Below are 18,530 nucleotides of genomic sequence, written 5' to 3'. Positions count from 1 at the left end.
ATTTTATCATTCAAGTAAGTAATTCTAAGATTGGAAGTTTACGTTTACGTTTATTATAACATGTTATCTCTTCAATTTTCAAGTCGAAAATAAAAAAAGACGAAAATTCAAAACCAATGAATGCAAAACTTAATTTTTTACACACATTCATTCCCTAGTCCATTGACTCTTGAGAAGATAATTCATTTTGCAAAAGAAATTATCAACAACCAAATACGTTTAATCAGTTTGAGTTGAAAATACTAAACATGGACAAACCATATATGTAATACTCCTATATTGACAGTTGATCAGTTGATATGGGGAAAAACGTCTGCACGTTACGGTGCCGACAATATTCATTTTCTCTCTCGTTCGAAACACTTTATCTATACTGCGCATGCTTGAGAATGCGCAGAACCGAGTTGGAACCTCGGAGGATAGAGAAATCGTTGTCATTCTGTCTTCCTTAGTCGGAACAACTTCCACTTATAGAAACTGTCCATATAAAAGTATTACATATATGCTTTTAACGGTTTCTTATGACCTGTGTTGTGACAACGATCTGTGATTAATTTTACTCTAATCCATTAATTTAAATTAATCATGTAAAATTGTGTTTTATTAATAATACTTTTTTGACATAGTATGTAAACACCCGTTACCTTTGTGTTTATGACGACTATTTTCGACCCTATTCCTTTTCCGATGATGATAATCATCATCATTTATTGCTCCTTTTTCATTATATGGAGAATTATCAACTTTTCCTTCCCTGTCTTTATGCCTGTGATGTCGCTTCTTATTCCTATCCCTTCTGTAATCTTTTTCATCTTTTCGATGCCTCCTTTTATAATCACCCGATTCCATCATATCACAGAATGCTAAAAAAATCAACTGATCTGTTTAATACGTTATCTAAGGATATACCAAAGGCCATATGTTAGAAGAACTTGGAGTTTTTCTTCGCGACAAAGCAACGAAAAAAAATTTTTAAAAATAGATGTTATAATAAAAGAAGCTATTAAAATGCTTAAAATTTCGTACTATACCAGCTCTATATTGAAAATTATATAAAATGATACCATTATATGCTAATTTTATTTTTTAATTCGAATGAGATAAATGTTTAGATCGATTGTTAATTCAGAAACTATTTAAAAACATCTTTTTATCTTAAAACAAAATTATAAAGAGGGTTCAGTACTTGACGATATTTTCATATATTTAAACGTTTAGCACCTTCAATGTTTTTCCATAAATATATTTTAATTGCAAATAACGAAAATCAATATAAAATGTCACAGACAGCTAAACACACATAAATCATCATTTAACATAGGCAATTCAACATACATGCAATAACAATCAAAAAGCATACGATATCACGTAAATTTTTCTTGTAGACAATTTAATTGAAGATCTACTTCACAATGATGATATAATTTGTTGTTTTACATTTTAATCGATCAATAATAAAGCTTATTAATGATTTTCCTCGTATTAACCAATAAATTATCAGCTTAGGCAACTTCGCACACATGCAAAAAGGCACGACTACGATTTCCGTACCGCTATGGTTTGGCTGTGCCATTTTGTAAATCGACCCACAATAAGTCGAAAATGGAGAATAAAATGTTTCGATATCTCATTTCGTTTTCGATATATCGATACTTGAAGTTGAAAAAACCTAACCTAACCTCTCTGGGGCTTACCCTTTGAGCAAACCAACATATTTTTACATTTAATTATCGATGAAATCTTCAAATGATTCATATGTAAGTCATATATATAATTGCCCATTTTGCTTGAGCAATCTGTTCTTTTTAATATATTATTGGAATATTAGGGTAAATTACGTAAAAATAAAGAACGTTTTGTTTGTTAAATTGTTAAATTACAAGACTCGTGTTAAATTTAAAGTGGTAAAATTTTTATTCTAAACGAAGTATAAAGCGCCATCTGTTCTATAAAAGGAATCTCGAACTAACCTTTGGTTGTGACTTCAAGTATCGATATCTCAAAAACGAAACAAAATATCGAAAAAATTTATTATAAACTGTGAAATGCCGTCATAATATCGCAATTTAATTTTGTATATAGGCTTTTATATCTCAACTACACATAAGCATTACATATATTTTAAAGGTTTATATCATCCAATTTTCACCTTCAGATTTCTTACTATAATAATATTGGGGTTGTATATCTTACCTGTTCTTAGAATATTAGCAACTATTAGAATTTAGGACCGATATCAATTACTTTATGTTCCACTATCTTAAAGATTTACATCTGTTAAGACAAGGGATTTGAAATAATGTCTTGAACAAATAATTTTCTTTAATTTCTTGGGTTTTCTTTTTCAAATGACATCTAATAACATGTCAATAAGTATGACTATATTTTCATAGATAATTCAATCACGTTTATCTAAAGATCTAAGACTAGTTACTTACATATGTAAGACCGTGGTTTTTAATCAATCATGACATCAACATGACAACTCTAACTTCTCATATATTCTTTGTGATTCTGCTTACGACTTGCACCGCAACAGAAGAAATGTTGATGAATTTTCAGTTTGAATTTGTGTAACACCTGTATCTATTTTTTTGATACATTACAACGAAGTTATAAATGACTATAGGCAACTATTCATACATGTTAAAGCAAGACAGATATTTGCTTATAGTATTTTGTTTAAAAGGCACAAGTTAATATGTTTTTAGACAAAGGAATTCCTCTAAGACGATAGTTCGTACGCAATCACATAAATATTTGTCCTATGTGTTAAAAAATTAGTTTGGTGGATACCTCCTGAACTTATTCTGTAGAGTACAAATTCTATTGTAGTTAGAAAATCCAGTTTAGAATCCCGAGCAAACACAGGAAATAAAGTTTTAATGTTTTGGACCTTTTTGAATTTCCTCACCCATAAATTCTAAATAATTCTGTTTGGTAATGTTTTATTTAATGATATTAAGGAGCAGTAAATCTCTAATTAGTGATTCATCTATTTCTATGAGTAAATATCAGTGATGTTAGAACGTAATTTACTGAGTAAGCAATATGAACAAAATATGTATAACAGAAAGAAAATAGGTAATTATCGGAACGGAAATTCTAATAAAATCTACTTTATTTGTGACATATCTGACAGGTACGCACGTGCGCAAGAATGCTTTTACTACCGGTTTTTAATAAAGTAAGACATTAAGGTCCGGTTTATCAAATACAATTTATCTGTGAGATAAGTCTTAACTATCAGTTATTATTGATAATTGGTTTTTATGACAACAGGATAACTTTTACCTGTTGGTTAAATAGTGTATACTTCCAACTGTCAGATAAGCCAGTTAACTGGAAGATAGCCTATAGAACAGTAATTTGGGGATTGGCATCTGAATCTAAATATTGTTTTGTGAAATGAATTTGGTTTCCGGTCTGTATAAGCTTTGTTAACTTTTACCGGTTTCTTGTGGACGAAATTTGTTTTAAAGAAATGGAAAATACCAGCGCGAGGCGCATTGTTACTTTCTAAAGAGAAATTTATTGTTGAAACTCGCTAACAAGTAGAATAATATAATAGAAAATAAAAAGAAATTATCGAATCTAGTATGAAAATCATGCTCATCCCATTTCTCAAAATTATCCACTCTTTCCCTTACAACACAAGCCCTTTTTTGTATTGAACGAATTCCACAAGATGAATATCGTTATCACTATCCAATAAATAATGAACAAAATCAACCATATTAATATAAGAATTCAAAGATGACACCATTAATGAACTATAGTTTATTTGTCTATGAAAAAATACACAACCAATCAAGTTTGTTATTATGGAGGGTAGAGGTAAGGAGAACCATTCTGTGCTACAGAAAGTGTCCATCAAATTCTTTACGTTAGGAAGGCGCTACTATCGCATGAGTGTAAATTTTAAATAAAGCTCTAGAAATTTAAGAATAAGGACAGAAAAAGAAAGAAGTGATAATTGACTCTTTCTTACAAATTCACAATAATTAATTAACATTCAGCGTTATCTCATAGTAGTTTTTCTAGGTTATAATCATAAAATTATTTTGTACTACGTGAATAGTTTAGATTTTGTATACCAATATTTAATTAACGACTCTAGTCATTTGAAATATAACATTTTCTAACACTGCATACTTCATTCTATCTAAAATAACTAAGTTCATATGATATCTCGTCCGACAGGAGCGCCATTCTGGTCAAATTTTGAATTATAATTTACCGTCTACAAGCGGACAGTTTTTAAGCTAATCCCCCATATGAGGTCCTCCTTACCTTTACCCTCCATATCTGATATTTGGTTCATCACTATTGCCAACATTCTTTATCCGTCAGTGGCTAAACTTGTGGAAAAAAAATATTGAAGGAAAACCCAACAGGAACAACAGGTTAATATTATCCGACGGATACTTAACTACAGAATAAACATTGCAACTGAAAAACCGGCCCTAGCTTTATTAAAATCGCAATTATGGTTAAGTTTTTAATCGATGGCTATGAGTCAAGTATTTTCAGAAATATAGAAAACTATCGATTTTAATACGTAATCAAATTCCAATGTTTACTGTATAATTCAGTTTTTTTTCATTTTTAATTTGTATACGATGTCCAAATCCAAGATTTCATTTTCGCTATGCGGACGATATTCTGTTTTTAAAGGAAATCGTGTCTAATAATCCTATAGTTAACACTCATAAGTAATTAGTAGGTAATCTGAAACAATTTGGATGTTCTTTTAATTGGATAATTACGTTACAATAGTCAACGGTTGCCTTTTATCAAAAAATAGTTTCGTTTACGTTAAACTTGACTGTTATGAAAAATGATCTTTTGGTAGGTAATTTGTTAATGGATTTGTTAAATAGGTATAAGGTATAGGTCTATAGGGCACATTTTAAATAAGTAATTAGTATATTAATAATATAGAGTCACATTTTTTGTTTGTTTTTATTTTATATATAGAATATTTGTTAATTTTTTCATATGTTTTTAGAAACTAAAAAGTTTCTATTTTATATATTTCCTTCCTTTTTTTAAATCAAACAGTAGTCTCACTTTCGAATCTCTTATACAACAAAATCATGTCATTCTTATTATATTTTGTTTTTGTTTATGGGAGTAAATCACCTTAGTAATTTTTTTAAGTAAGAGAATAAACCCTATGACACTGGAGTAGTTCGAATGGTGCTTGTCGTATGGAAATGCTTGTGGATATTGATCTTGAACTTCTGTAGATTGCAGTGCTCAGGAAAAACATTTCTTGGTAACTGATACCACAGGCTTGTACTTCTCAAAAGAAATAAGTTCTGGGCATCTGCAGGCGAACTTTGTGTTCATGAGCCACATCTGCCTGTTGAGTAGGTCTTGCAAAAACTGTTCTATTTGGATTTATGTTATCACGGAAGATCAGGTCAGCCAACTTTTCTTTTATAACTCTATGCTGTCCAAGTATCTGATCAACTCTGGATCACCTATAAGTCGATTGTATTGAATCAAGCATCCTCAGGGTATGCTTGGGAGTTGTGCTCCAAAGATAGACAGGCATTGTAGAGGATTAGAAACTATTGCAGAGTATATTGGTCATAAAGAGAGCTCCAACAAGAGAATTTTTGATGATGGAGATATTTTATGTCCAGAAAGGACCAACTCCTGAGCCGCTGTTAGTGCCCATTGATTTGGGTAGTAGCAGATCAAACCTTTCTGAGGTGTGTCCATCGATAGAGACCTAGATGGATGGGTATTTGAGGAAGCTACTAAGCCAATTGATAAGTGAGGACGACAAACCGTACAATCTCAATTTATTTAGAAGGTGGGCATACCACAAGAGTTTACATCACAGTAAATATTTTCTAAATTTTTAATACTAAATCAGTAGGTAGTATGAGGTACATGACCCACAAGTATAAACAAATTGTATGGCACAGAGGAAGGGGAAGTACAAGAACACCAAATATTTACCAATTTTTATTTAAAGTTTTCTTTATACATTTTTTACATATTTTATACATTTTTTACCAAAATTTATTAGATATATTCAGGAACCAAGATCAGATCGCATGCAGTAACAAATCATTCTGTTCTTTGTTTTTTTCTTTTCTTTCTTTCACCGATCTGTGATTACAAAATATATTCAAACTATACAGTAGGTACTATAAAATGCTGCAAACAATTATCCCCTTTTGCCTTAAAAATCACAGAAAGAAAAATAGAATTGTATATCTCAATTTACTAACAAAAACCATATCTATAAATAAATATTTATGAAAACTCTACAAGGTTATTTATATTATTTACTCTAGTTTGATTGAAACACATTCAATATCAGAAATGTCTAACAATACCCAAGATTTTTTGATATTACAAAGTCTACTTCTACACTACTGTGTTTGAATTTACCACTAGAAGCGGCAGTACAGAAACAGCAAAGTTTCGCTATGACTGTTGAGTCTTTAATTGTCAAAATTGAGAAAATTCACAACTGCATCGATGAGTGACAAGGTATAGTTGTCCCTGAGAATCATTACTAACCATTATTTCAAGAGTTTTGTCTTGAACCAATAAAATTGAATCTGCTTGACATTTTCCTCAATTGAACTTTAATATTTATAGGAAATTATCCCTTTAAATCTGTTATCACATAAGTAATAATTAATTTTGACTTCAAAACCTCATTCCCAATGATGACAACTGGTGGATATGAAAACGGTATTCCTTTACAAAGTATCACTGCAATTTCAGATTTGACTCCAAATATTTTGGACTTGCTTTACTTAAGAAGTGATATTTACTGAGTGAAATGTCCACTAGGTCACTTTGTCATCCTTGGTTAGAATATTTGAAGGGGAAGCAATCAAATTTCTATTAAAATTTTTTTAGAATCACTTGAGAGTTTTACTGTAAATATTTTATTTTATAGATACAAAATTGGTGTATCTATTGACTTTCAAATGGAAGAGAATAGTTAACCTTTCAATCTAAAGTCAAAAACCTGATAATACTTCTGAAATAAAAAAAGTTGTGGTTCAAATTACTCTTATCACATAACATACACTTTATTTAATTTCTTACTTCTTAGATCTCCTTTATATGGTTTTGTTGATAAATTATCTTGATCATAAGCCACTTTTTATTAAAATTTCGTTTAAAAGCTTAAAAACTTGACTGCAATAGGACGAAACGTCAAGTATTAAAGCGTTTAAACGAAAGAGACCTAAAATCAAAGTAATTTATCTATAATAACATATAATTAGAACATACTGTATATTTTACGTTTAAATTGATCAACTAATTATGAATTTCCCAGACCAAACATTATAGAGAAAGAAAAACTGGAAATGTTTTTAAAAAAACTCATTGGAAAAGAAAAATGGAAGTTTGAAATTCGATTTCACATATTGTTAATGATACCATATTCACCATAAGCATTGAAAACAATTTCACCATGGTGCTAAGTAAGAAGAAAGATTGTGTAAACAAAAGAAATATAATGAAAAACTACAGGGATGGTTCGAAAATCACTGTAGGAACTTTAGCTAAAGTAGGGCTCATGTCTGACCGACTTACAGGTACAAATACTTAAGTGGAAATGTGACTTATTGATTCAACCAGATAGTCAAATTGTTACAAAAACACTGGGAATATACAAAAATCTCGGAGCTTTTATTCCTGGCCATACTAGAATTAAAGAGGTCAATACAGTGAACAAGAAACGATCAAGTCTTTTATTGGATCAGAGGTGTAAGTTAATGCTTTTAAGAGTTTGAAAGACGAGTAAACTAATAATTTTCTGGTTTGGTTCATTCCAAAAAGTTTGTTCGTAAAATCTATTTTCTTAGATGTACAAAAGTATTTGGATCTCACTAAAACTTCACTTCTTTTCTTAAAGGGAACTGCTACCACAGGAAGCAAAAACTATTGAAAAAAAATAGTTTCAATAACAAATCTGCAGTAGCGAAAAGCAGAACATTTTGAAACCAGCACAAATGCTGGAGAGTTATTAGGACTCTGTCGAAAACAGCTTCAACAGGGGGAACATAATGTAAACCTTAATCATAATCAAAAACTGGGCTTACAAGTTAATTAAGATAATCAAGTTAAGCAACTAATAAAAAATTTAGCTTTTATCTTGTTGAAATGTCAACGTTGCTTCTATATTTTGATTGATTTTAGATTGTTGGGGTCATATCAAAAATAAATGGGTTTTTGATTACTGGATAAAGTAAAAAAAGATATACCCATACAAATACATCACATACAAATAAATAGATAAAAAATTTAACAAAAAAAGAAAAAAAAAGTTAGAGCAGAATTTTAATTTCTATAAAAACAGCAGCTAAAATGCTAGACCATTTTTGAAGAATGTTTTCTGTTTACCTTGTCTAATGAATCATTTGAATTATCAGACCCGGAACTCATCAACGACCCTAAAATAAATAATTTCATAATTTACAAACAAGAGATGATGTGACTCTCTATTTTATAATATTATTACCATGGAATTCACCATAACCTACCTTTGTTATTTCTACCATTTGATACATGTATAGACCTTTTGTAATCTCTCCTATCGTCTCTACTACTGTAAGGACTATATCCACTTATTGGTGGAGGTGAAGCTCCATATTCTGAATCGTATGGTGGACTAGGAGTATTTCTCTCATAAGGTGAAAACGCCGAAGTATCTGGTGAGTACCTACGGATAATAGTTAAAACAAAAAGTTATAAATAGAATAAAAAGTAGTTACCTTGAATTCAAAGGCGGGGGCGACGACATTCTTCCGAGCGGTGGCGGTCTGTGATCTCCAGGAAACATGGCAGGTGGAGGAGGCATAAAAGGCATACCATGCAACGGCGGCGGCATAAAAGGAGCGCCAGGAGGCGGCGGGAGGAAAGGAGGTAGTCCTGGAAGTGGGGGTGATTTTGTAATGTGGTCCCTACCTCCAAAAAGTAACGGTGATGTCGGTGATTCTATTGGTGGTGGAGGTGATAATGTCAATTCACCATTTTGATCTATGGGTGATTGTAATCCTTAAATACAATATTCAATTAATACATAAATACACTTGAAACATTTTTTTACATACTATTTTGCAATCTTTCATCATTTACTGCCCTTTCCCTTAAAGTTAACCGATTCCTCAATTGGGCTGCTTCTTGTTTGGCATCTTCCAGCTTTCTTTCCATTTGTCTGGATGTTACCCAATTTTCGTGTACTTTCTTCTCCAATATGGAAATTTGACTCTTCAAATCAATCTCTTGCGATACTATTTCTTGTTTCAGCGTTTCGTTTTGCGATCTAAAAAAATATTAATGAAATATGATTCTTTATTTTTTATTTAAATACACATTCTTACTTATAATTTTCTATTTCTTCTGCCATTAATTTTATTCGTTCGGTGGTTGATGTGGCCTCTCCCTCTTTGGCGTCCCAAATTGATTTGTACTTCAAAATTTCACTGAAAAAATTGTAAATGACTACTAAAGACAACGGTTATGGTAAACTCATACCCCTGTAGTTCCTCTTCCCTTTTCTTGAAATAATTATTTAAAACTTCCAATTTCATAGTTGCCTCTAATTTCAGTTTATCTGATTCTTGGTATTTATTTAAAAGCGAATTGTTTTCTTCGGTCACAGCTTGACATTTCTTTTCAAATGCAACCTTAGCATCTTGTTCTTGTTTTAATTGTATTAAATAATTCTCATTTTCAGATTTGAGTTGTTCCAATTCTGCTTTTAACGTCGCTGTGTTTAATAATGACTGAAGTGCTTCTTTATCATTTTTAATTGATTTAATGCCGTTTAAACTATCTTTTAATGATTGATATTCTTTAATTTTTAATTCTGCTTTACGTTTCGCATCTGCCAATTGAGTTTTAAGGATCTATGTACAAATAAAAGTTATTATGTAAAATATTGCTTATGTTTTATTAAGTACCTGAATTTCGGTATTTAAAACTTCTTCTTTCATGATTTCATCGTTGTATTTCTGCTGGTACATCGAGATTTCTTCTTGAAGGGACTTCTGCTGTTGGTCTCTCTCTTTTTCGATCTTCAAAATTCTATCAACTATTTCATCCAATTTTTTCTGCAATTCAATACTCTTCTTTCTACTTTCGTCTAATTGTACTTGCAATTCAGCATTTTCTTTTTCTTTATCATCCAATGATTTTGTAATATCATTTATTATCCATTTTTGTTCCGACAGTTGTCTTTGTAATTGTTCAACATTTTCTTTCAATTTCTCACCTAAAAAATCGATAATTATCTGAAAGATGGATACAAAAAAAGAATGTTACAACTCATCCACGACATTAACCGTGAATCCGGTCCTGTTAGATTATGTTCCAAGAACTTTTTAAATTATTTTTTATACCCTTTTTATAGTATGTCATGGCCGTTTTTATACAATCAAGTTCTAGGAAGGCCCTTTTTATATGTTTACATTCTAAAACTGAATTATCGAGAAATTCGTTGTGTATAAATATGCGATTGTACATCAGCGACTCAGCCATCGGGATAGACAAGTAAACAGTGTGTTTAAATAAAATATTATGTTAAAAATTAGAGATAAATGTCAGGTAACGGTTTAATGCATAGTGATTAGTGTAGTGCATTTAGTGTAAGTGAATAAATAAATAGTAAGTAGTGAGAAACACCGTGTGTATAAATTCACCCCATAGTTTGAATAAAGTAAAAAAAAACATTACAATAAATTATTTCTTTGAGTAAACTAGTTGAACATGTCCTATACGATAACAATAAAATATAAGAAGCGATAAAAACAAAGAAATCAACAGGAAAACTTGAAAATATGAATATTTTGACAAATTTGACAAATTGGGAATTTAAAATAATGAGCAGAAAGAAAAATTCATATTAAAAAGACTATTTACAAAATAGCAAAAACGTAAAACTAAATTTTCCTTCATTTTTCGCCTAGTTATCTGAAAGATGGAAAGGAAAAAGTAATGTTACGAGCTCGTTCACGACACTAACCGTGAATCTTGTCCTGCTAGATTATGTTAATAGAATCTAAAACTTGATGGATGCGACGGATACAAATTTCCAAAAACTATTTGAATTGTTCATATTGAAAAAACCATTTACAAATTAACAGAAAATGAAATAATTATACCCCTAAATGCATAATCAAAACAATAAAAAAATAAACAAACTGACATGTAAGTTACTTTGATTTAAAGAAGAAATATGAGATATTGATTTTTTTACAGAGAATCGACAAATGTATTTGTTTCAGTCATTCGGATAAGTTATAATTGAATCTATTATAAATTGAATATAAAAAATAAGAAAGTATTTCAATAACGTGAACTCGAGTTTTGAAAAACGCATCCATCCAACATAGTAAAACTGACAAAATTTATAATTTGTCATTAAAAGCAGAAATTTATAAAATAAAATTTAATTATATTGTAATACTGACCTCCATTACTAGGATTCAACATTTCAGAAATGATCCTGTTAAGTTCCATCCCAACCTCTGTAGAAGTTTCCAATTCTCTTTCCAAACTTTCAATTTGCTCTTCAAGTTCTTGTTTAGTTTCTACCTCCTGTTCAAGACTTAAAATTCGCATTTCTAGATTTCCTTTCAAAATTTCAGTTTCTTCCAACTTGCGTTTCAAAAGATCTAATTCTTCAGTTGGAATTTTGCTCACGTCCGAAGCACTATCTTGAAGAATGTCTTTTTCCTTCAAACTAATCAATAATTCTTTTTCTAAATCGTTTATTTTTTTAATCAAGGGCGCTTCCCTACTATTTCTGTCTATTAATAGATAAATGAATAAGAATATTATACAAGATGCTGCGGTTGTTAACAGGTAGAGCAATACATCTGAGTTTAGTATCATCATTAGTTTGTCCAATACACTACTATTTCCCGTACTATCAGATATTGTATTTACTAAATGTTGTTCTTTTTCATGTAATGATTTATCCACATTGGCGATTGGGGTCGAAGGTGGAGAATCCGCATCGGGCATATTGGTAGTTGCTTCTTTTCCAAAAAAGGAAAACAAACTGTCCAAAATTCCACCATTATCCACATTCAACATAGTTTCATCAATTAAAACACCTTCATCTTGATTATCGCCTAGTAAATGATTAGGAAGAATTCCTTCACTATTTTTTAAAGAATTTATCTCTACATCACTGGGTATATCATTAATTGGCAAATCATCTTGGAGAATTTCAATTTTTTCTTCAATTTCCAAAGTATCTATGTTTGTATTAACATTGCCATACCAACTGTCAGGTGGTTGGGTTTCAGATGGTTTTGAATCTGCTTGTGATATAACTGCAATTCAAAATATTAAATTCAATTCTAAAATAAAAATATATTTTTAATTTTTACCTTGGTCAGATTCTGTTTCTACTTTTTTTGACTCAAAAGAAACTGAAGGTTCTTCAATTGCTTTAATTTCAGCAGAGCTGTTTGGAGCAGCAATATTTTCTCCTGCATTACTCTCCACATCAATTGATTTTTCTTCTAAACCATTTAAATGTCTTCCAAAAAGATTATCTCTAACTTTTTGAAAATTGGCTTCATTAGGTTGATATATCATTTCTGCAGGTGTAGGAAAATTTGAATTTAAAATATTCAATACTCTGTGCATCTAAATTTGTACATGTTGTAATTCAACCAAGAAGCTGTGTATATATATGTCATACATGTTGTGGACATAAGAAGGGCACAGTTTACATTAATTTAAATGCGCCTTAGTGTGAATAAAATAGTTTTGTGGCGACCATGCCATGTGACCTTGCATTTAGAAATATTTAATAAAGATTTAGGATTACTCTCAGGAAATTCCAAGTAAGCTTCCTATTGAATATACCTGTCTTTGGGAAAAACCAAAAACCTACTACCTGACCCTTGTTCCATACTTACACGAACCCAGGCGAGGCGTTTGGTCACATGATATAGTCGCCAAAGTTTGACTACACTTTCATATTTGGCAAAATATATCAATTGATTAACCTGCAATTTCAAAAGAATAATAAACAATTTTTGGAAAACTCTTAATTGAGAAGATTTACTGGAATTTGAAAGAAAATCAGTGAAAGAATTGGTTCAACCCATAAACCTATTAAATTCTGACGAAATTTGAGTGTTTACTTAGTACTTAAAAAAATTAGATAAAACTGGTATATTATTCAATATTTACCTTCATTTTGAGGTTTTTCAGATTCTTCTTTTGAAGATACTGATTCTGTTGTTTCAGTAGAAAGAGACAAAGTGACATCCATAGATGATTTCATCTCTAAAGAACCATCTTGGTTACCTGTGCTTATATCTTCAGGTTTGTTATCAACTGATTCCAAATTTTCTTCTTTGGCTGCCAAAGGAAAAATTACTCCTATTGGATCTGTAGATACATATTCTGTAGATGAAATAGGAGGTGCTCCTTTGCTATCAATACTTGATAAAGTAGTAGTTTCGGTCTCTTCCCTTGATTCTTCAACAATATTCAGTGTATTTGAAATAGCTTCTTTTGTTTCTTCTTTTGTATCATCCATTCCATTATTATTTGGTTTGTCTGTTATGGGAACTTTCAGTTCATTTTCTACATCAAGTTTCTTAATATCCTCTTTTTTAGGTTCAAGTGTATTTTTTGATGAAACTTCACTTTTTTTAAGATCTGTTTCAATTTCTTTTACTATATTTATATCTTCTGTGATTCTTTCATCCTTTATTGCAGACTTAATATCAATTTCATTAGATCTAACTGGAATATCATTATATTCTTCAATTTCATCTTCCACTTCAACATCATCATCTTCATTATCTTCATCATCCACTAATTCATCTTTTTCAACCCATTTTGTTAAAGTTGAAAAAATACTTTGAGCAGATGAGTCTTTAGTCTCTTCAGTAATATTTTTAATAGGAGGTAATGAACTATCCTCTGTCTCCACCCTTGCTTTTACCTCTGGTGTCTGTTTATCTTGAACTAATCAAAAACAATATTTAAAAATGACAAATTCCTAAAATTTATGTTTACAATATTTATTTTAATCAACAAAAGACAATAATAAACCTATAAATAAAAGCAGGTTTTATTGTTGTTTACAATACTGATAAGGGAAGATAAAGGAATGAAAGTCCAATATAATGAACTTACTATCAAACATATATTTATATATAAAAAATACTGCCTAATGAGCATTTTGAAGACAAAGAAAATACCATTTTGTTGACAGAAATTGTAAATTTTTATAATTAAAAAGTTAATCACTAGATGGTTTTTATAACAATTTAAATACATTTTAAAACAAGGAAATTTAATAAACTTAAAGATTAAATATTTTATAAATCATTTTACACACTATTTCAAAATATTTCTTTTAAAGTGACCTTACCTGCTTCCTTCTCATTGTCATTACTAGAAAGTTTTTCCTTATTTAGACTATTAATTGCTGTGGATAGAACAGGACTATCAGTACTGGTGGGAATAATAGAATCAATAGGTATAGTTGTGCCATCTACTACTTCATATGGTTGTTTAACTTTATCTGGATCAACTTTCTCTCCTAGTAACTTTTCTACTGGCTCTTCAGATTTTTCTAAAAGTTCTGTGTCAACAATCTTATTAGGCTTAGCAAGAACTTTATATTCTCTAACCATATTTTTGGGAATATAGCCTCTATTACCATTAATTTCGACACCCCAAAGATCAAGTCGAGACCCAGCTTCTTTACTGAATATTTTTACAATTTCATTGACTTTAAACGAAAGGATAGAATGCTCTGGACTGTTATATCTCAATAGAGTTTTCCCTAATGAAATGGGTTCTAAAATTAAAATAACAATAAGATTATGCGATGTAGGATATACACTTTATCCAAAATAGAAATACAAACCTGTACAGTCTTCATTTACACATAATCTTTTGTCTGATATTAAGCAATTCGTTTTATAGGCATTCAATAAAAATATAATAAAATATATTAACTTAAAACTACACATTTTGTCATACTTTGACAAATTTACCTAGGCCACATCACTTGTTTTTGAAACTGGTAATGCCATCTTCAGCTTTTGAAGTGTCACTTTTAGGCATTCATTTACGTTAATTAAACACAAGAACGTCGAATAATTACGTATTTCTCCTATTTGGAATTCAATATATCTCTCTTATTCTACATATCTGTTTATTAAAAAATAACAAAATTTTATAGTATAAACGCAGTATCGAATTGCTGTGGATAAATGATAATAACTTATTCCCTAAAAATTGCCTATCAAATTCTGTCAAAGATGTCAAGTTATTGACATTTGACACAAAAGTAACAAATTAAGCATCAAACAAATTACTTACTTTTTAGGTATTGCTTTAACAACTATTATTGTTTTAATAGTCAAAGTTCAGTATTATTAACTGTAATAATGGCTACTGTGACATCACCCTCGATAGATCTCAGTTCTTACAGAGATCAGCATTTCAAGGTATCTTTATATGATAATGGAAAGTAAGAAGGACGTAACTCATATATTTTTAGGGTACTAGAGCAGATCAAGATAGGCTATTAAGAATTACGAGTACTTTGTATGTTGGAAATTTATCTTTTTACACCACCGAAGAACAAATTTATGAATTATTTTCAAAATGCGGAGATATTAGAAGAGTTATTATGGGATTAGACAAATATAAGAAAACTCCTTGTGGATTTTGTTTTGTTGAATACTATACTAGAGCTGATGCAGAAAATTGTTTAAGGTGAGCATACTCTTTATAATTTATGCAACTAATACAAATACAGGTTTCTCTGCTAATGTTCTCAATTTTAGATATATCAATGGAACCAGATTGGATGATAGAATTGTTAGAACTGATTGGGATGCTGGATTTATTGAAGGTAGACAATATGGTAGGGGCAAAACAGGAGGCCAGGTAGTTATATCGAGATAAATGTATTTTTAAATTGATTTGGTGATATTAACTGTGTAATTACACATAGTAAAATGATACTGTTCTATTTTCAGGTTCGTGACGAATATAGAACTGATTATGATGCTGGGCGAGGTGGTTATGGAAAAATAATTCAACAAAAGATTGGAGGAATTGAAACTCCTGCTTTTTTAAGATAATTTTTATTATAAGATTATTGTAAATTCTTTGTGACACTTAATTTGTAAAATATGTGATTTCTGGGATGATTTTATATGAAATAGAGACTTATTTATTATTAGCATTTTTTTAACAAAAACCAGTGATTCCAAATCCATTATTCAGCGATGTTTTGTGGATAAGTATAAAATTATACATAATTCAAAACTTCATAACACTATTAGATCATCTCCAAAATATATTTGCTACAAAGTTTCAGGTTGCTAAAAAATGAAATCAAATAATAAGAATTTATTCAAATATCATTGTAACAAATGGGAAAGAATCATATGAGGGTTAAAGAAAGCAGCTACTACAAATACCTTATAATTTAAAATTCAAATGAATATCCCAGGAATGATGGAAAAAGACTGTGACATTCAAATTGTAAATAAAATATGTTCGTTTTTTAAACGTAATCAGACAAACTCAATGTTTTAATTAAAAAATATTTTAGTTTGTTTATTATATTTACATAATAAAATTCTCAAATTATATATTTAAATTTATATATTGGATTTTTGTTTATACATATGCTTCATCCATTAAGTCTTTCGTTGTCTTAGTATTACGTTATTGATCGTGCTGCTATCTATTCAGAGTGAAAATACTTTTCAACAGAAACCTGTGCAACATAAAAGCTTTTTTAGATTTAAATCGACAGATGGCTTTAGGGTATCATGCCTGCTGGAGCCACATGTCACTAATCTGAACGAACTGTCACTTGTATTTATAAAATTTGTTTTCCAAAAATGGCAGCCTCTTGCTTCTGGTAAGTCGTTCGCAGAATAGGTTGCTATTATTGTTGTATTAATCATTGGTTTTAAGTGATATGTGTTTGATGTAGTGTGAAACATATTTTGTGTAACAATTTCGTTCTTCTTCGTTATACGAAAGTGAAAAATTGGCAATTAGATCTACAGTACTAATTGAAGTAGGTACTTTTCTTATTTCCCTTGTTTGTAGTTATTTATAGGAATGTTTAATATATATATATACATATATATATTTTAGCTTATTGAATGAACCTTATGCTTTTTTATTAACATTTTAAAGTAATGGGTGATATTGAAACGAGGACAAACACACCTACTTATATTTTTATCCTTCACCTAAATATGTAGAAATAAAACTTATTTTTTAAGACGGATTTTACAAATATGAAATTTGTCATCTTTACTATTTTTGTGATATTAAATCTTTATAAATTTGTTTTAAATAGAGTTTTAAAATTGTGTTTAAAATAACATGCTTCACATACACCATGTGTGTGTGGGTGTAAGGTACCTATTAACTATCTGGGATTGGTTACAGAAACATAAAGAAATTACACCTACACTAATGGTAATTTCTAGTACTAACTACAATTCTTAAATCTTTTTAGTTCTACTAAGAAGTCTTATCCCTTGTAGTTTCACTGATCATTAATCAGTTTGTTGGTTCTCAAAGTTGTGACTCAGTTTCTAAAAATATTTTTATTGCTTACCTATCTACATCCTCTGCTAGGATTTGATTGCAGTTTAAATTATGCAATTAAATCAGTTACTTTTTTGTAATTTCCTCTAATAGTTTGATAAGAAAATTAAATTAATTATGAATTTATAAATATAATACCCAGTAGAAAGTGCTTTAGAACAAAGAATATCATTTCTTTGAACTTTAATAAAAGTAAGTAAATCACATATGTTATTGAGTCTATTTTCTATCAGTTTCATTAGCTAAAAATAATCAATAATCTGCCATTTTAAGTCAGACTAACTTTAAAACCCCCTTTTTCAATTTGTTCAATCTAGAGCTTATTGTTTGCCAGGCACTTTAGACCTTATCTTATTTGTAACTCACATAAAGCTGTATCAATTTCTGGTATATGTAATAAAAAACTTTTTGTGTTAATTACGAGAAAAATTTTTCAGTATAGTGATAATTGTTAAAATCTAAACTTACTTTAGTTTAACATTCATTTTTCTTGGACAATATTTGGAAAGCAGTAAAACCATTTTATAATTCTTACTAAATTTTAACATGATTCTATACCAGATAAAGTGGCAGTATGGATTGAATTCTTATGATATTGTGGATATACAGAAAACTTAAGAATATGGGAGGTATATTGATAAATATTATTTTTAAAATCTCTCAATCTATAAAATGAAGTTTAACATCATCATATAAATCTTGTATGCAATTGTGATAGTGTTTAAATCTCCTACGAATGTATCTAGATATTTTTAAGTTAATTAATTTCTATGGTTTGAAATTTTTGGTTACCCACAACAATTATTACCAAATATAATAATTTATGACCACAAGATAAACATGAAAAGACCTTGATAAGATATACCATAAATATACGAAAAAAACAATATTTAAACAAGTAATACCAA

At 29.7% G+C, this 18,530-nt stretch overlaps 3 protein-coding genes across 7 annotated transcripts in view; 2 read left to right on the top strand and 1 right to left on the bottom strand.

Moving 5' to 3' along the window:
* Positions 1–5,969: 5,969 nt before the first annotated feature.
* Positions 5,970–15,087, bottom strand: LOC130447786 (transport and Golgi organization protein 1). Of its 2 annotated transcripts, XM_056784812.1 has the most exons (13): positions 14,900–15,057; positions 14,399–14,830; positions 13,204–13,989; positions 12,390–12,602; positions 11,463–12,332; positions 9,954–10,264; positions 9,526–9,899; positions 9,372–9,473; positions 9,102–9,313; positions 8,763–9,045; positions 8,532–8,710; positions 8,392–8,441; positions 5,970–7,228 (listed from the first exon to the last, which is right to left on the bottom strand). In XM_056784812.1, the coding sequence occupies exons 1-13, from the start codon at positions 15,003–15,005 to the stop codon at positions 7,214–7,216; spliced, it is 3,933 nt and encodes a 1,310-aa protein (XP_056640790.1). In that variant the 5' UTR covers positions 15,006–15,057; the 3' UTR covers positions 5,970–7,213. The 2 variants fall into 2 exon arrangements, with proteins under 2 accessions (XP_056640790.1, XP_056640782.1); XM_056784804.1 differs by having other exon boundaries at positions 5,970–8,441; positions 14,900–15,087.
* Positions 15,088–15,315: 228 nt separating this feature from the next.
* Positions 15,316–16,223, top strand: LOC130447832 (nuclear cap-binding protein subunit 2). Its single transcript, XM_056784868.1, has 4 exons — positions 15,316–15,485; positions 15,539–15,756; positions 15,828–15,930; positions 16,023–16,223. The coding sequence occupies exons 1-4, from the start codon at positions 15,426–15,428 to the stop codon at positions 16,125–16,127; spliced, it is 486 nt and encodes a 161-aa protein (XP_056640846.1). The 5' UTR covers positions 15,316–15,425; the 3' UTR covers positions 16,128–16,223.
* Positions 16,224–16,874: 651 nt separating this feature from the next.
* Positions 16,875–18,530, top strand: part of LOC130447799 (integrin beta-PS) — a 43,308-nt gene continuing 41,652 nt past the window's right edge. For 2 of the 4 annotated variants that reach the window (XM_056784824.1, XM_056784833.1), the window contains exon 1: positions 16,875–16,918. In XM_056784824.1, coding sequence (XP_056640802.1) covers positions 16,899–16,918 — 20 coding nt within the window. In that variant the 5' untranslated portion in view covers positions 16,875–16,898. Of the gene's footprint in view, positions 17,081–17,312; positions 17,815–18,530 lie in introns of those variants that run through there. The other 2 variants (XM_056784841.1, XM_056784850.1) reach the window with 2 other exon arrangements.

The sequence above is a fragment of the Diorhabda sublineata genome, chromosome 1 (genome assembly GCF_026230105.1).
Source record: "Diorhabda sublineata isolate icDioSubl1.1 chromosome 1, icDioSubl1.1, whole genome shotgun sequence".
Classification (NCBI taxonomy): domain Eukaryota; kingdom Metazoa; phylum Arthropoda; class Insecta; order Coleoptera; family Chrysomelidae; genus Diorhabda; species Diorhabda sublineata.
The sequence above is the reverse complement of the archived record's forward strand: the minus strand, read 5'-3'. Positions and strand labels throughout refer to the sequence as shown.